Source organism: Zingiber officinale, chromosome 5A (assembly GCF_018446385.1).
Source record: "Zingiber officinale cultivar Zhangliang chromosome 5A, Zo_v1.1, whole genome shotgun sequence".
NCBI lineage: Eukaryota > Viridiplantae > Streptophyta > Magnoliopsida > Zingiberales > Zingiberaceae > Zingiber > Zingiber officinale.
The window spans coordinates 147,460,672-147,479,925 of NC_055994.1; the positions used below are offsets into that span (position 1 = coordinate 147,460,672).

At 35.9% G+C, this 19,254-nt stretch overlaps 2 protein-coding genes across 3 annotated transcripts; one reads left to right on the forward strand and one right to left on the reverse strand.

Moving 5' to 3' along the window:
* The first annotated feature begins 6,287 nt into the window (after positions 1 to 6,287).
* Positions 6,288 to 8,874, forward strand: LOC121982342 (hexokinase-2-like). The gene is made up of 9 exons (XM_042535361.1): positions 6,288 to 6,714; positions 6,909 to 7,059; positions 7,131 to 7,313; positions 7,395 to 7,469; positions 7,543 to 7,698; positions 7,790 to 7,888; positions 7,961 to 8,091; positions 8,150 to 8,231; positions 8,305 to 8,874. The coding sequence occupies exons 1-9, from the start codon at positions 6,443 to 6,445 to the stop codon at positions 8,659 to 8,661; spliced, it is 1,506 nt and encodes a 501-aa protein (XP_042391295.1). The 5' UTR covers positions 6,288 to 6,442; the 3' UTR covers positions 8,662 to 8,874.
* Positions 8,875 to 9,769: 895 nt separating this feature from the next.
* On the reverse strand, positions 9,770 to 16,059 carry LOC121982341 (protein unc-13 homolog). Of its 2 annotated transcripts, none has more exons than XM_042535360.1 (6): positions 15,430 to 16,059; positions 13,319 to 14,188; positions 12,544 to 12,999; positions 11,178 to 11,367; positions 10,152 to 11,093; positions 9,770 to 10,049 (listed from the first exon to the last, which is right to left on the reverse strand). In XM_042535360.1, exons 1-5 carry the CDS (start codon positions 15,934 to 15,936, stop codon positions 10,174 to 10,176), a joined length of 2,943 nt encoding a protein of 980 aa, XP_042391294.1. In that variant the 5' UTR covers positions 15,937 to 16,059; the 3' UTR covers positions 9,770 to 10,049; positions 10,152 to 10,173. The 2 variants fall into 2 exon arrangements, with proteins under 2 accessions (XP_042391294.1, XP_042391293.1); XM_042535359.1 differs by having other exon boundaries at positions 9,770 to 10,052.
* Positions 16,060 to 19,254: the final 3,195 nt, after the last annotated feature.

The window sequence follows — 19,254 nt, forward strand, 5'->3', positions numbered from 1 at the left end:
GTCGACCCTCTCAGACTCGTACTCCTCGACGGAGGGGACTGCGACGATAATCTCCTCAGCAGGAGGGGGTAATGGCCGTTACGATCTCCTCTGTTTTTTTTGGGGGGGGGGATATGGTGACGATCTCTTCGGTGGAGAAACTATAGTGACAATCTCCTCGATGCAAAGGGAGGACTAGGCCTTACGATCTCCTCAGTGGAGGGGACTGCGACGGCGATCTCCTAGACAAGGAGGGGAGGGGGGGATGCGACGACGATCTCCTCAGCAGGAGGACTACGGTGAGGGGGGAGGGGATCATTGGCTGAGCGGGAGGGATAGTTATAAATGTTGCTTCGGTGGCTTGTCAAGGAGGGACTATTGCGATGGGAAGCGTGAGAATTATTGCTTATCGGTGGGATTCGGACTGGGGTGGAGTTTATCGAATAAAAATTGACTAAGGTGGAGAGGGGCTAAATCAATGTTTAAAGTGAAAAATTAGACCTAAAACTACACATCCCATTTTAAAAGGTATTTATCAAATATTGCTTCACTTGTTTTTAGTAAGAAGAAAGTGGAGAACATTTTAGGATTTTGGACACATGACCATAATTATTAGCTCTAAGACAAGTACCTGGTAGCATTGAGGGGGATGCGATGACGATCTCCTCAGCAAGAGGACTACGGTGAGGGGGGAGGGCATCATTGGCTCAGCAAGAGGGACAGTTATAAATGTTGCTTCGGTGGCTTGGCAAGGAGGGACTGTTGTGATGGGAAGCGTGAGAATTATTGCTTATCGATGGGATTCGGATTGGGGTGGAGTTTATCGAATAAAAATTGACTAGGATGGAGAGGGGCTAAATCAATGTTTAAAGTGAAAAATTAGACCTAAAATTATATATCCCATTTTAAAAGGTATCTATCAAATATTCCTTCACTTGTTTTTAGTGAGAAGAAAAGTGGGAAACATTTTAGGATTTTGGACACATGACCGTAATTATTAGCTCTAAAACAAGTAGCTGGCAGCATTGAGACATTAAATTTTCGGTAGATAACATTTAGATAGCACTCAATGATCAATGTCTTCTCCGATAAAAGTATTATTTTTTTTATGGTTACTCAAATAAATTATAAAATGTCTTAAAAATCATATTATTTATAAATATTTTAATATTATTTCCTTTTTTCTTTCGTATTCTACCCAAACAAATGTCAAGTGTCAAAGCCTCTAGTAGCAATAATTTGACTTGTCATCTTTTTCATAAGCATGCACTTGCAAGCGACAAGGTGCCTCACTATTCGCCTAACACAGGTGTATTTGCATTTATCTCCTTCCATATCTATGAGATCGACACTAACAGGTCGTCAAGGTAGCATATCTACCTTTTTCTTATCGATAAATATAAATTATTTAATACGACAGAGACGAGGTTTTCTAGTGAATTTCGCTCCCCCTCGCCCTAGTCCCCCAATGCTCCCCACTCGAGGATATCATCGCCGATCATCACCCCCCCCAGCACTAGGGTGACCGAGAGCGACTTTTTGGTCGTGTGTAGTTGGGAGCAGACGACAAGGTCGAGCGAGGTAGCCGCAGACGACCTCGTGTCCCGGCAAGGCAGCCTCAAGTGACATTTGGTCGAGCGTGGCAGCCCTTAGGTGGATAGGCGTTGCGGCCGTGAGAAACTTCACGACCTCCCAAATCTTGTAGATATCTTACCTGAGGACTAGAATCGGAGGACTGGAATAACCTCTGCTATTGACGAATGGAATCTGAGAGGACTAAACTCTGCCATCGAAGATTAGAATCTGAGAGGACTGAGCTCTGTTGTGGACAACTGGCATTTGAGAGATTGAAATCCACATGACCTTGTGGATTAGGGTTTAGTAATTAAAATGGGACTTAAAACTAATTGATTCTACTATAGGAATGGGATAATCCAGAATTTTGATATAAACCGTATGAAATTTAACTATACCAAAAATTTGGTATAGCTATATTTTGGTATACCGAAGTGTTTATATATTGAAAATTTAGAATACCGATGTTTCGGCATGCCAAAAATTCAGTATAATTCTTTTATAAATTATTTAGCGATGCTAAATTCGTCCACGCTCCCCCTTGCCAATGTTGGGAGAATTGATGCACAGAGCTCCATTCGCTAGGCTCACGTCGACGCCGTGGTGAGAGAGCTCAAACAGAGCTGTGCGATGCCCATCAGGAAACTAAGATAGGTGGCGGACATGATGATGGTGGAGATGCACACCGTACTCCTCTATGAGGACGACACCAAGTTAACGATGTAACGAGGGGAGCGTGGGGGAACATTGGAGAGCATTGAGTTTTTTATTTTAAAATCAAACACCACTAAATAATTTATAAAAGAATTATATCGAAAATTTAATATACCGAAGTTTCGGTATACTAAATTTTTGATATACAAAAATTTCGGTATACAATATTTTTGGTATGATTAAATTCATATCGTTCATATTAAAATTGTTTGATTGATCTTTTGGTATTATTGATATACCAATTTTTTTTTTAAAAAAAAATACTTATTGTCTTGGTGGGAGGATTGCTATGAGAGGGTGTCTGAGGAGCATTGTCTCTTGGTGAGATACTGATCAAGGTGGAGTTGATTCGATCGTTACAGAGTTGATTGGAAAATAGTCTTCTATGTGATGATCTGTTTAATTTCCTAATTTACCTTTCAACATATAATTATGGGACCAATTGTATAGAGCACACAGGGTCAACATATACCTTTTGGTATAAAATTAAATAAAAATTCTATTTATTAGAATTATCCCTATTTCTTCTCCAATAATAGAGGGCTTTTACTCATCCTCGTAACGGATCCGAGTGGAAGGGGCTTATGAGATATATATTTTAGAAAATTTGAGTCTGACATTGAAATTATGAGACATGGCACCTTGTTTGAACTTACTAAATTATGCATATGAGGGGCTATAAGACATTGTAATATACTTTCTACAGGGTTACATCTAATATTGTACAATTTAGAAGTAAGTTCTAGTGAATAAATTTCCAGGGTTATATTTTTATTATTATTAGAGATTGCTGAACATACCTTTGTGCACCAAGGTATATGATACAAACAAAAGTTTGTGTTCTTTTGTTGACCATGCCTTTTTGCATACTTGTGTTCTTTTGTCTAGATCTCCCTCTAACTAGGTTAGCTAGTAATAATGAGATCTGAGTGGTGATGTAGCTAGCACTTATGTAAATTACATTATTGTAGGACTCATGAGATCTGATCATACTGAAGGACCATCAGCAAGAGAGTATTGCTCAAAATATTTGAACTGATACTCCTCTGAGCCTAGCTACCGTGGAGTCTGCAACATCTGAGGTCAACTTTATTCCGTTGTATAATCAACCATGCAATCAACTTCAATTAGCAGGCAACTTGTCTAGCTCACTAGAATAAATTTGGCTTGGTGATGTGAGATTTATTGGAAAACGATAATAGTTTTAAAAAGAAGAATCTTCGCAACATGCATATATTCAGTCCGTATCTTATGATTATGAACAAGGCGATGTTTGTTGGGGGCCTGTCTGGAAATTTGGATAAGATTTAGGGATAAAATTGCAAAAAGAACACTAGCGGTGCCCTAATCCGAACACGGTCCGTTAGCCCAAACCAACCGATGCTTGGATATCGAGACCATTTCAGTATTTGGTCCGTTATTTTAGAGTTGAAGCAAAATTAAAAGGAGGGTTTTTTTTAAGGCAAAAATATAAAGGATAAGGATGTTGTCATATCAAATATCATATTTAAAGATTTTATTCTAAATTTTAAATAGAATAATTAAAAAAAATATATATTAATTACTCTATCCATTACCTAAATTATATATTTATAAACAGTATTTTTCTAAATTTAAAAAATGAATTTCATTCCCTAAACATTATAAAAGAGAGAAAAAATAATGAAACTGATATACAGTATATTGAAAAATGAATATTCAAATTTAATAAAATAAGTTTTTTTATCTTAAATTATACATTTTAGATAGATAAATTGATATGGATACTCTAAACTAGGTAAATTATTAAAAGATTTTTTTTTAAAAAAACTTTTATTTTATTATGAGAGTATCTATACTTTTAACATTATTGTAGTAGCTAATTATAGTTGAAATAGTTGTAAATAGTGATTTTGATGGATTTAAAATAATTTTGATAAAATTTAAATTATTTTGATTAAGTTTGTAATAAAATATTTTGATATAATAACATTCAAAAAGGTAAGATTTAGATATTAAGATTTTAAAGTTTAGTTATAATTATTTTAAATTATTTTAATAAAACTTAAATAATTTTGATAAGTTAATAAATAATATTTTGATATAATAGCATTTTGTATATAATAATTTTGATTAAAATGATATATCCGATTTCTCAAGTTATAGCCGCTACTGAGTAAAGATTCAATTTGATATTTGATAGTCAATCATACATAGGAGCTTGACAACTCGCAGAGAAGGCAGCTAGTTGAGGTGGGTATTGTTAAGTTAGAGCCTTTTATTATAGGATGTGGACGTGAACAGCTAGCTAAGCACTTTGAGTTCTTTAAAGAAAGAGAGATTCATTGAAACTTTGAACCTAAAAGATACTGAAAAATAGCCAGGAGAATGGAATGGCCTATCTGACATTTTCTTATTATTTATCCAAAGAAGGTCAGAAGCTAAAGAATGAGTGGAAGAATGCTAGTTTGTCATGTGCAAAAAACTATTGCACAGTTGAATGCACTTTAATCAATATTACGATACATAATATATATAAAATATTATTAAATCTCATCAAAATTATTTAACTCATTCAAAATGGTCAAAATCATTTTAAAGTAGTTATTACAACTACTTATTGTTATTACAAAAGCTCTTATCTTAGCATATTCATTAGTCATAATTGCTATAATAACATTGGAAGTAAGGTTTGTTATCGTGTAGTAAACATCTTGTAGCTGTTACACATTGTAGTAATTAGTATCCATTTCCATTATATTTGAACAAAGTATAAGAAAAAGCATGTTTTTTCTTCTTTCCCACAATTATCTAGATAAATTAAAAAAAAACTCATTTTCTATCTTTGTCAAACTTATTTGATTTCCTTCCATTATTTTCCATCAATGAAATGTAAACATAGCTTAAGATCCGAGAAAGGTGAAAGCATTTGAAATATTGCACCGACAAAGTTGATTCAATTCAATCACAAAGATCAAGAGCATCAATTGCAACTAAACTATTTTACAAACTGCGTTTGTGCTTATATCAATATTTCACACCAATACATTGCGTGATTCTACCTACTTCATTGAGTCATAATACTAAACAAGCTAATCTTTAAAATGAAGTGGATGTTGAGCTTATTATATAAGCACATGTTAAGGAATAAAAAGAGGTTAACACTATATATAAAAAAAAGCAATCACTCTTTTTTAGTTGGTATCGGAGCCTAATCACTTTTTCTTTAAGAGACGGAGAAGTTTAGGCTTATTGACACATCAAGTAGTTTAGTTAGGGTTGGCATGGAGGCCTATCAAGGCCAATGAAAGTGGTATGAGATGCTCAAAAGCATGATGGATATCTTTCTATATTGCTATCAAAGAATAAGGTAGGTTTATTTTAATTCCTTGTCAATTAAAATGATATTATAAATGTCATAGTCTAAACTTTATATCTTCAATGGTGAAGTGGCTAATTCCTTGATGCTTTTGCTCCACAAAGTTTGTATTTATTTATTTTAGCCCCTATAAGTTATGCTTGGATGGTTAAGGGAATGGAAGCTTTTGAGGTGGGCCTATTTTTTATTTGGAAGTGGAATGTGACTTGTTGATCTATAAAGCTATTAGATTAAAAATAATTGCTAAAGAAAAAAAAATGGAAGTTTTGTTATAAAGAGAATGCATGTTCCTAATGAAAATATAGGAGATGATGGTTGGAAAAATAGATATAAAAGAGAGATTCATGGGTAAATTAATTGAGTTGGAACCTTCAAAAGAATGTTTAACACGTATTAATCAATTAAATCGAAGAAAAATAACAATTTGAAGTGAGTGCGAAAGCCTAATTGTTGATATTAAAATGTTAAAATACTTATTTTATTTTTAAAAAAATAATCACTTATAGTTTGACAACATGAAAATATTTTAGAAGGCCGTTTGATATTAATGGAATATCGGGTAGCATTTTATAAAATATCATTAAATGCTAGGGGGCATCTTGGAAATTGTTCTTGATTTTGCTTGCTGGCTCTTCCTTTGTGCAGAACAAATTAAATTCCAGCTTACGAATCTGTTCTCCCTCCAAGATCGTTCCTTTTCCACTTCTCGATCCTAATCAGGGTGGAAAAGGGCTCACGATATCACCAAAATCCCATCTTGTTGCTGTTCTTAGATCGTCCCGGGCCGGGCTCGTCGGAGAAACTGCCTCCTCAGCGATGGTGAAGGGAGCGGTCGCGACGGCGGTGACTTGTGCTGCGGCGGCGTGCGCGGTGACGGCCCTCGTCGTGGGTCAGCGGGCGCAGAGCTCCGTCCGCTGGGATCACGTTGACGCCGTGGTGAGAGAGCTCGAGGAGAGCTGCGCCACGCCCATCAAGAAACTGAGGCAGGTGGCGGACGCGATGGCGGTGGAGATGCACGCCGGACTCGCCTCCGAGGGCGGCACCAAGCTGAAGATGCTGATCAGCTACGTCGACAACCTTCCCACCGGGTAAGCTCCCGCCTGCCCGTCTCTTCCTTTCCCAAATCCACAAAAAGTTGCCCATTTTTGCCATTTGTGAACTGTCGTTTTCCTTTCTCTGAAGAATTACGTTGTCATTTTCCCATTCAGACTTGAACGAGCTCGATAAGGAAAAAAATAAGCTTAACACAAGATACAAAACTCTTGGAATCTTACTCTTGCAGGGATGAGACAGGACTGTTCTATGCATTGGACCTTGGCGGAACCAACTTCCGGGTCCTGCGAGTGCAACTCGGAGGGAAGGAGGGCCGAGTTGTCAAGCAAGAATTCGAGGAGGTTTCAATTCCTCCACAACTCATGACTGGAGGCTCAGACGTAACTGAAATGCTTAAAAAGTTGTATTCTAATTTGTAGAGCATCTAAATTCCTCTGCTCCATGTTTCTAGGAACTGTTTGATTTTATCGCTTCGGCTTTAGCGCGGTTCGTCGCTTCTGAAGGCGAAGACTATCACCTTCCTGTTGGTAGACAGAGGGAGCTCGGCTTCACCTTTTCTTTTCCGGTGAGGCAAATCTCCATAGGATCAGGCACTCTTGTTAAATGGACAAAAGGTTTCAATATCGATGCCACGGTAATCTAAACCTCCATCTACCTCTCCGAAGCAATCGTGCATATCGATGAGGTTAAGTTGATGACCTTGTCGATGTTGCAGGTAGGGGAAGATGTGGTGGCTGAATTGGCCAGGGCCATGGAGAGACAAGGCCTTAATATGCGAGTGTCGGCTTTGGTGAGTTCTTTGCTCTTTGTTAGCAATATAATTCCTTGTGTGATGAACTCGACAAGTAGTTCTTTCGGTGTAGGTTAACGATACGATCGGAACGTTGGCCGGGGGGAGATACCATGATGAAGATGTAGTTGCCGCAGTGATATTGGGCACCGGCACGAATGCAGCTTACGTAGAGCGAGCCGAGGCGATTCCTAAATGGCGTGGACTCTTGCCCAAATCAGGAGACATGGTGAGAAATTAAACATACGAAAACATCGAGCACACACTTGAATTGTTTGTTTATTAACCTCTTTGTTTTTTTTTTTTCTCTGATCATCTAGGTTATCAATATGGAGTGGGGAAATTTTAGCTCAGCTCATCTACCTGTAACAGAATATGATCGAGCATTGGACGATGAGAGCTTGAACCCCGGTGAACAGGTGAGACTCACCGACATGGCCTGACTTATTTCGATCGTAAAATTCGAGCTTCACGACGTCCGGTGATGGCAGATTTACGAGAAGTTGATCTCCGGAATGTACTTGGGAGAGATAGTACGAAGAATTCTCCTGAGATTGGCCAAGGAAGCTGCCCTTTTCGGAGAGACTGTGCCTGAAAAACTACAAGTTCCATTCGTACTGAGGTATATGTATGACTTTGTTTATGCAGATTTCTACAAATTTTGAATGAGATATTTGCAGGACTCCGGTGATGTCTGCCATGCATCATGATAGATCATCCGATCTTGATGTTGTTGGGACAAAACTGAAAGATGAACTGGGGGTACGATCATCATTGTTGCATAGATTTCGATATCCGCTCGATCACAAAATCCGTGTTTGCCTTTGAGTTCCAGATATCGAGCACTTCTCTCCGAGTCAGGAAAGTGGTGGTTCAGATATGTGAGGTCGTCGCAAGACGCAGCGGACGCTTAGCTGCCGCTGGGATCGTCGGCATCATGAAGAAGGTTGGCCGTGATGATGCAGGGGAGGAAGGGAGTCGCATTCCGAGGACAGTTATCGCGATGGACGGAGGACTTTACGAGCATTACGCGATGGTCAGTGCGACGGTGCAGTGCACGGTGAAGGAGATGCTAGGAGAAGAGGCCACGGCTTCGGTCGTCATCAAGATGGCGAACGATGGCTCCGGTGTCGGAGCGGCTCTCCTTGCTGCCTCGCACTCTCAGTACCTGGAGCTTGAGCAGTCCCAGTGAGGCCTCTGTGACACTGGCCCTGTTTCATGGGAATTCGATTCTCTGTTTAAGATTGCTGTAAGCTATAATAATGGAGGCGGCCACGCATGGCCTTCCCAACTCACGCAAGGAAGAAGAGAGGATGCTCATGTTGATTATCATGCAACATGACTGCTCATTGAGTTTCACTTTTCTTTTTAAAACAAGTCCGGGTTTTGTCCGACTAATCCTAAAGTTAGATCGTCTCTCTGATTCACCTATTGAATAAACTGAACAATAAATTTATTTCACAAGTTAAGATGAGTATTACAAATAAATTAAAGAAATACAATAGATGGCATTTGTTGAAATAGTTACTGATGCACGATGTAGACATTAATTCGAACCCCAAACCTCAAGTTGATAACATCTCATGCGCTAGCCACTACAAGACTCTATGTAAGATGTATTAACCCAACAATATTGCTGCATACACACAATTATAAATTCTCTTCGTTAGCTTACAACAAATACAAACTTGTAAGTTCTTTTTGTTAGTTCACAACTCTGTAATCAGATGAGTTCATCACAATGTCAGTAAACAACAAATGCAAACTCATGCATTCTCTTGTTATTCTCGCTGTTGGTTCACAATAAATTATCCTTGTTAATTCACAACAAATGCAAACTTCTAAATTTCTCCGTAGTTGATGACTATATTAAACTAAGTAATCATGATTTTACTTTCTAACATGTTAAACTCAAAAGCAAATGATACTGTTGCTGAACAAGGCATGTGGAATGGTGATAGTCCTTTTTCGCAGGTAGAGAATGAACATTGATCCAAAGACAACAAAGAGAATAAAAAGAATCAGTTTCTGGATATACACATCAATGGATGGATTCTTGGAACACATTCTAGCTGTTATTTCTAACTCAAAAGTCAGATAAATTGGTTCAAGTTGGGGGTTTTCTGATTTTGTATCAAAAACAATATTCCATCATCCAAGAGTCATTTGCAAACACAATCTCCATCTGCAATGCAGTACATATATAACAGCACATAACACAGCAGTGTGGGCTACTAAATCGAACATATGATGCCACTTTTTCACAAACAGTTGATCTTTTTAACTTATCAAAGCATAGATTACAAAGCTAGAGAAAACCATATTAGGAACCAAAACAATGAGGTACAATGTCGTTGTAACTAGACAGAAAGAATACAACTAAATGTGGTATAGACATCCTACCCTTAGGAACATCACAGTTAACCGAAAAGAACCATATAAATGTGCCAAACTTATACCTGGTCAATCATCTAGTTGCTGCATCATCACCATTGGTCTCGAATGGATCACGGAAGTAAATCATATGGTGCAGGTCAGGGACATAAGGGGTGCCCTTGAAATGTCAAAACCAGCGCATATCTTCTGCATAATAGTGGCAAGAATGCAGAAATCAAATTTATCTGAATGAGGAATATAGTTGGGACATCTTCGTTAAAAATCTAAATGGCTAGCAACAGTTACCTTCCAAAAACACAGTGAGAGGTTACAGCTTTTTAGGAAGGTTGTAAGTTTTCTTTAAGAACCTTGTGGCAGCCTCGTCGTTTCTGTGGCATAACACCCGTAAAACAGTATTGGCCTCTGTAGGGCTCCAGTTCCCTGTGGTTGGAGGCAGTGGATACCTTGATTTGAGTGAAGCGCCATTTGTCTCAGCGATCAAACGCTTGAATCGCTCAATGAGACTCTCAGTATCAGCATGGAACAGAGGCAGCACATTTTTCACTTGTGATGAAGCTTTTTCAACAAGTTCTTGAGGCAATCCATCCCCACCAGCCAGATACATCTCCTTCAGGGAGCCAAAATCTTCCTCGATTATCTGTGCATCTTGACGAGAGAACACACGCATTGGCCCACCGGCTAGGACAACCAGCAGAAATCCATCACAAGAGGATTTCATAAGTGCAGTTATGACACGGTTTCTTACCCTGTTGTGCACAGTACTGGATATAGTCTCCAGCACAGGATCAAGTGACGTTATAAAAGGGTCAATTCTTGAAGAAGCAATCTCACCCATGTACAAGGCATCCCAGAGAACATGACTCAAGTCATGGAAGATCACTTTGTAAGCTGTCATCTCACATAGTTGAAGAATTCCTTCCTGACAGGAGGCTAGAGTAAGTTGGAAACTGATATTTAACCCATTTGTTATATCTGCTTGTGCTGATTCGACATTCCGTAAACAAGTTATTATTTTCTTCTCTAGATTCTCTAACTCTGTCCGTATGTACTGAAGTGAATTCATGCGAACACATAGTTGTGATAGACCAAAAGAATCACTATCTCTTGATCCAACCTGTGATCTCCTTTTTGGCAAATTCTGTGGCTTCTCTTTTTTCTTCCACAGTTTCGAACCAACTTCGCATCTGGTCAGGGCAGGCAATGCAGGCATAAAACTTCCTCGTGTACCTAAACAGAGGAAGAAACCTATTGCTTACCAACTAATACTACCTCCAGCCAATTCAACTAATTTGCAGTTTACATGGCACTTACCACATCCAGACTTCACCTTTATCGCATAGTGTTGTAGACTTTTATCAACTTCTACCAACAAATCAGGAAGTAAGTCTCGATGCATTGGTATAGGCAGTTGAAAAAAGGCATCGAGCGTCTCATTAATTAGCCGTAGAACTTCAGTTGCAGAAGGAGCACAGTTCTCCCTATTTGCTCCTGGGTTCCAGTTCTGCAGCAATGTTTCAAAATACAATATTGATCATCCAATATGAGAAATGAAGTTGTTAATACACACACAACTTTAACTGGATGAATTTGCATTATGTCTAGCTTAAATTGAACAACAGTTTATGATAAAATATGATTAACTGGACAACAGTTTATTTACAACCAGAAAAGCAAATCCTGCATTTGAAAACCCTACTAAAAGATAGGAAACAGAGTTATGAATTGTTAATAAAAAATTCCAGGTAGATGTCATCAGCCTTTCACACAAGAATATAGATATCTTGGATCAATTATTCAACAAGAAGGAAATGGAGAAGAGTTTCTAGAGACTTTGTGATTGTCATGAATAGACATTTTATATGGTTATGGTGAGACATGTCACACTTTATCAATCAGACTACACTTTTATAAATAAAAAAAGAGGTGGGTAATTAAAAGTGTCACATATAAAAGGGAAAAGAATTGAAAAAAAGAAGATATGCTAAGATGGTAATGTCAGGTGACAATAAAAATAAATGTAAATAAAATGCCTATACCAAGAATAATTAAGTTGAATCAATTAAACTTAAAAGTGCAAGGAATAGAGAAGATCATAGAAAATTCCACTGCTGTAATTAAAGTGGTTTTAAGGGATCTAAATATTTCTATTGATTTATTATTACATGAGATCAATGGAGGAACAAGATCCTTGTAGCTGAATTCCAAATACATGAGACTAATTGAAAAGTCTTTTACCCAATTTCATATCTGCAACCAGATAGGGAGGTGATAATGAACACAATATAGTAATTTCACCAAATCACTCAATAAGACATTTTTTCTATGCCGTGTAACAAGTTAGATGACTGATATCTGTGCTCTAGCTTGAAGAGTACTCTTAGAATAAATAGATTTCATGTCATATTCATTGGGTTGCTATGTAAGAGGTTTACACATATAGTGTAGCTATTCACATATCCAACTTATTCAATTGTTCTTCCCCTCTCAATTCTCCCATGAACAAGATGCTCCACAGAATGGTATGAAGTTGGAGAAACATTGGACACTGGAACAATCAATGTGTGTATTCATTCCTATCATAAGTGGTGTTGGTCTAGCCATGAATAAAAACCAATGCTAAACCAAAATTTACAACCTTCAAGGAATATTTCGCACATATATTAAACAAAAGACAAACCTCTTGCTGAAAGTTTCGTTCAGTCCATTCCTTTAGCCTGTCTACTCTTGTCTTGATCCACACCTTAACAAGATTAGCAATCGCGGATTCAGCCTCATAAGGTGGCATCTCCCGGATTAGTGACTTGCCTCCATCCTCACTGTCAACAGAATCTTCAACTGCAATATGCACAAGATTCTTCTCTAGCTTATCTGCAGCTCTAAGTACTTGAACTGCATCAGGCGTAAGTTCCATAACACCAGATATGAACTGCTTTAGTTCATTTCCATAACAAGAATGTAGTGTAGCAACAGCAACACCTGCAGCAAGCGGATGCCATTTCTTCAATATTGGACTGAACAATTCTTTTTCCTTGTTTGCCAGTTCACCAATGTCCTTTGCAAGGATGGACAAAACAGGAGTAGGATTGTTCTGGTTCTTTGAAGATCGCCTGCTGGAGTCTGCTTGTTCCATTTTCTGCACAAAATAAAAGGAATGATAATTAATAGGGCAGTGTGATTTCATGAACACAAACCAACCATTTATTAACTATTCCATCGAGAGAAAACACGAGAATGTATTATTGACTGTTCTCTTGCATGGAAACTATGGAATTTGGATTAATGAGCAGGGAATACTGTCATTTCCTGTATGGAGCATGGCCTGTTAAGCAGAACGTGGTTTAAATGATTGATTCATACTCGTCTACCCAATGTATTAAACTAGTGATGAAGGCATGTGCAAAAGAGAAGTAAGCATGCCCAGAGGGCTAAATACAAACTTGAGAAGATCTTACTTGGGCAAAAGCAGTACGAAGTGATGATCTGATATAAGTATCAACTCTATTACGCGCTACATCAGTCTCTTCCCTCCTCTTACGCCGATATTCATTGGAAATATCTTCAACCAACACCTTCGCAGCAGATAATCCTAATGATAGGATACCTTGCATAAATTCAATGTTACTAGCATTAAAAGTATCATGGTAAGCAAGAAGTCTTTTCTCCGTCCACCCCAATATGGAACTCAAAGTTGAACTCAGAATCTTTGAATAACCTGGATCTTTTGTTGTTTTTGCATCTTTTGCAACATCAGCCATATGATTATCAGCTTCAAGCAGCAGATCAATTTCTACTTGATCAGTTGTAACAAACCGGTGAAACAATACCCAAGTAAAGCAGAGATTGTGAAGCATCTGGTTTATACCAAGGATGACCCAAGTCTTCTTTATCAACTCTAAAACCTCCTCAATTTCCTCGATGATTGAGCCATCCTCGCTGACATCAAAACAAGATTCCAGCAACATTTGGTAAAGGTAAAGATTGAGAGGAACACCATCAGCCCAGTGACAACAATCTGAGGCAGATCTGTCAGGGGATCTACAGGCAAGGGACATAACAGCGCTACGTAACACTTGCATTGACTCTGAATTTTTTCCAGTTTCAAGCAACTTGTCATGCGCTCCACGTATGATTTGTCTAAGCCGTTGTGCTGAAGCATCTGACTTCTCTATTGGAACGAGAGGATGCACTAGTAAACCAGCCTCAAGAACCTTTAAGTTTCTATGCTGCCAGGCTTCATATTCATGCTGGTCTGGAAAATCAGAAGCCTTGAATTGCTGCAATAATTCTAGAGGTAGAACCATTGACTCCATGCGCTTCCCAAGCTATTACGATGAACTTAAGTTAAAAGATACCAAGTAAACAGAATATTTACAAATTATTGAACGATATGGCATCTGCATAAAATCAGTACAGATAAACAAACCATGTCGGCATGATGTCAGGAAAATAGGGAGGCATAGAAATTAAACAATATTATTCGTGATATAGAAGTTTGGCCATTGGGTTCCAACCTATATTAAAAAGTTCAACTCCAAGGAAAGATACAACCTCAATAAACTAGTTAGTTCCTTTTACTAGGTGAAACTGTCAGTGCCAGTCAAAAGCCTAGATGAAAATTTGAAGCATTGTATTATCATTTGGCATCTAGATATGTAGAAATCTTGTCAATATAGATTTGAACTAAAATCTGTCCTTTGTTCTTTTTTTCCAGGTCATAATAAAACAAAATCATATCTTGTCTATCAATAGGCAATTATATAGTTAAAAAGCAGGAAATCCTTTACAGACCGCTAAGGGCTACCAGTCTGTTCACTGTTGAAATTCTTTGTTTGAGGACTAATGTATTACAAAATTACGAAGTGAAGTAAACTACAAAATAAGAAACATCGGCAATTTCCACCACTATATGGAGTTAGCTACGTGGATCTTGCTCTGCCATTGAACTCCATGAAAGGTAAGAAAATGACCATAAAAAGCAAACATTCCAAGCAGCAACAATATTCTACTGGTGATATGTGTACAAAACTATCATCTCATTTTATTCTTGTATGGATACCAACTCAACAAACACTTTTTTCCAGAGTTAGGAAGTAAGGGTGAAAACTGAAACAGCAGAAGCATAAAAGATCATAGTGAATACATTTAATCACATAAGCACATCTCCAACACCGCACACATATCAATCAAGAAAATAAAGTAAACCACTCATGGAGTCAGGATTCAAAAGTAAATTTTTGGAAAAGGTAATTTGGGCTGAACGCAAGATGTTCAGATCAACTGGATCAGAAGGAAACCAAAGAAGAATGAGAAAATTTAACATGCAAGAGGGGTACCCCTAGATCTATGATCTAGTTTCAATAAATCGCAACTAGATCCACAGACTCAGATCTCCAGCTGATATTTTCGATAAATTATATAAAAGCTCGTGGAAACTCACCATTTGTTCTATCACTTAAACAAGTCAGATCAGTTGATAAAAATCAAAAAGTACAATGACAATGAGGAAGTGGTTGAGAGCAACTGGTTCGGAAGCAATCCGTCTGCTCGGAAGAGAGAAGATCACCTGCCCGGCTGCAATCCGAAGCAATCCCTTCCGGATCCGCGAATCCGTCTGCTCGGAAACCCCCATCTGCAACCTCATGAGTTCAGCAACCGTGGCGGGCTTCCGCGCGGGCTTGGAGGGGGTGGTCTCCTTGCCGGGGCTCGCCTTCTTGCCCGAGGACGACTTGAGCCCGAGAGCCTTCTTCATCTTGCTGGCAGCGGTGGAGGTAAGCGACCTCTGCAGAGAGGAAGGCGTCGCGGCGGAGGAGGAAGAGGAGGAGGAGAGGGTGGAAGATGGGGGCGTCCGCTCGGACTGGGGGATGTAGGTGAGTGGCTTGGAGCCGGTTGTACGGCAGGATGCAACGAAGATCTCGTAGGCGGTCTCGCGGAGATCGGCGTCCGAAAGGGTGACGCCGAGGGAGCCGAAGGGGGAGGGGAGGTCGGAGGAGGCGGGAGGCATGGCGACGGAGGAGGAGGAGGAGGTGCCGTTGGGGTGGCCGAGGCTTGCTCCGCGTAAGAGACGAGACATCACCGACCGACAGCGGGGAAGCTTTTCTCGCTTTGTGCTGCCGCTGCTGTTGCTCTGTGGCTGCTTTCGCTTTCAGCTTTGGGACGGGAGGCGATGTAGAATAATAGAGTCATGGTTCTTACTAAAGTTAAGAAATTAGGGGAGAAAATAAATATATAACAAGAAATCTTTATGTAATTATTAAATTATTAAAATAGTTCAAACTTTTAAGATTTTAATGAAATAAGTATGAATTTTCATTTTGAACAAATTTACACAACAACTTGACAAGAAAAAAATAAATCATAAAATATATTAAAATTTTATTATTTAAATATTATTATATCAATAAATACATAGTATCCATTAGATTCACTATCTAAATTTAGAATAGAAGAACTATTTTATTAAATTTAAATATTTATTTTTTATTACATAATATATTATCATATTTTAATTTTTTATTTTTTCTCTATATTTTTATCATTATTTATGAAATGATAAATGTATAAATATAAAATGAGAATTAGAGGAAATAATATTTTAATATTTAGAAGATAAATTTTATTATCTAAATTTTAAAAAAATACTATTTATAAAATTTAAATTTAGAAAATAAATAAAGTAACTAATGTAAGAAAAAATTAGTATAAAATATAAAATTTAAGATAAAATATTTAGTTAGAGAATCTGGTGTAAAACCTTACCTTAGCTGCTATAAAATGTTAAAATGAATTATTTTTTAAAATTTAACTTGATTATAAATATTATATAAAAAATTTATTTATCTTGTCAATATTATTTAAATTTAATAACCATAACTTTAAAAAGATTAAAATTATCATAGCAATTATTTAGTGGTCGTTACAATAGCCATAAAATGACTACCATAAAGTTATACCATAAAATGAATTATTTATTATCACAAAACAAGTTTATGTACTGACTACATTGGTAAAATATTTATGTTTGATTAAATTACGAAGGACGTGCGTTTTTTTATTCGAAGAAACGCCCTATGTTAATTCCTTTTATAAAAGGATATCTCACCAAATAATATAATTATTTTTAGTACTATTTTTATTATTATCTTATCTCCTGTCTAAATTGAATTGTAATAGTTATAAAATTATATCTGTCACATAGTTAATAGCAATTATGATTTCGTACCTTAAACATGTGGGGGGAAAATTAAAATAAATTAAATCTCTGTAAAAAATTTAAAGGATATTTTTAGTCTAAATTTGGACATTACTAATTCGATCTCATAATTAATAATATAAATATAAGAAGGAACTTCAAATTTATATATTAAACATTTCATGATTCAACTTAAATTAAAAATTATGATCTTTAAAAATTTAAAATTTGATATTAATATTATAGTAATTAGAGTTTCATAACTACAGTTGCGTCTTGTTAATTTTTTCCCATAAAAATACTATACATAAAACACCTTTTGAACTTTGTTAAAAAAGGGTGCCCTTTTAACGTTTGTCTATTTTTATCATGCTAATTAGTATAATAATATTAATATAAGAGTATTTTCTAGATCAAAATATATATTAAACTATTTTTATGATTTTTTAAAAGAAACAATTCTATTAATCAGGAATGCCTTTTTAATTTTTATCCATTTTTATAAGAAATATGCTATTTTTTTAATATACAAAACAAATTTATAATAATTTAACTAATATATTTGTTTTAAAAAAAAAGCTTGAAAATGTATGTTATAATAAATCAAACGTAAAAAAAATGTTTATAAGAAAAATCAAAGTATATCTTTATTAAAAGTTTATGTTAAATATAATCACAATTCAAACAATATAAATCAACTTTTTGTTTAGAAAAAAAAAACATTGACTCCTTACCTCATGGACATTGTTCATATCTAAGTTGTCAATATTCATTAATCATTCATCTAATAAAATGTTAGTCACATAATATGATTACATTCTCTTTCTCAAGAATTCATAATAGTTTTCGCTTATTAAATAGAAACATTGATACTTAGGAGGATTAGAGATCCTTTATAAGTTTACAATAAATTCAAATTTATCACAATGTTAAGTTTAAAATTTATTGAGAATCTATAATTTCAAATTGCTTAGGGTCATATTGCTTGTAAAAAAGTCATATAAGTTTCCATTTCGACTATTAAAAAGTTATTATATTGTCTATCCGATATCTAGTGAAACAACAAAACTTTTAATATTTTTTCATCTCATCCAAATTCTTTAATTTAAAAAAAAAATAGTCTAAATTTTGATAAAAAAATAAAATAAAAGCACCAAATTATAACCATCCAATGGAGGGAGAGACTAGGGATGATAATTTTCTCCATGGATTTGGGACCCCACGGGGAAAATCCGAAATGAGGATGAGAATCTCCAATTTTTCAGGGATGAGACGGGTTTGGGACGGATATGAGAATACTATCTCTATCCCCGAACCCGCCCCGAATATTATTATTATTAATATTAGTAAATAATAATATGATTTTTTAAAAAATATTAATAATAGTGTTAATATTAATATTAAAATTTTTGAAAATATTATTAATAATAATATTATTGATATTGATATTAATATTAATATTATCATTAATAATTATTATTAAATAATAATAATAATAATATAAATTAAATTTAGAAATGGGGCGGGGATGGGAAATCCCCGAACCCGTGGGTTCGGGTTCGAAGAATCCCTGAATCCGAAAAAATAAGAACGGGACAGGGATAGGAATGACAAACCCGTCCCCACCCTGTTGTCATCCCTAGGAGAGACATATATTCCATTAGATATTCCCATTTAGTCGTCCAAATTTATAAAAATACTAAATTACCCTGTTCCAATGCATATTCACGTGTTCCCATCATCCGAGCATCCAGGTCAATTTTTTATCATTAGATTTAAAATTTAAGATAAATATTTATTTTATTAAATTTAGATAACTATTTTTTATTATACACTACATAAGATATCCTAAAATATCTATTATCTTTATTTTTTATTATTTTTTATTTTTTTTATATTTTATTGTTATATTTGTAGAACGAGTAAAAGAAGAAAGATTAAAAAGAATGAATGAAATGAGGGAGATTGAAAAGAAATATTATTTTACTTTTAAGATATAAATTTTATTTTTAAATTTAAAAAATTATTATTCATCAAAAAAAAATAATTATTATATCTAAAATTTAAAATAAAAATTTTAGATAAGATAGCTAATATGAATGTTTTCATTTGACTATTTGTATTAAATGTATTAATAAAATATTAAGTGGTACAAAATAAATTTATTTTCTTAAATTATCTTTAGAAGCATAGAAACAG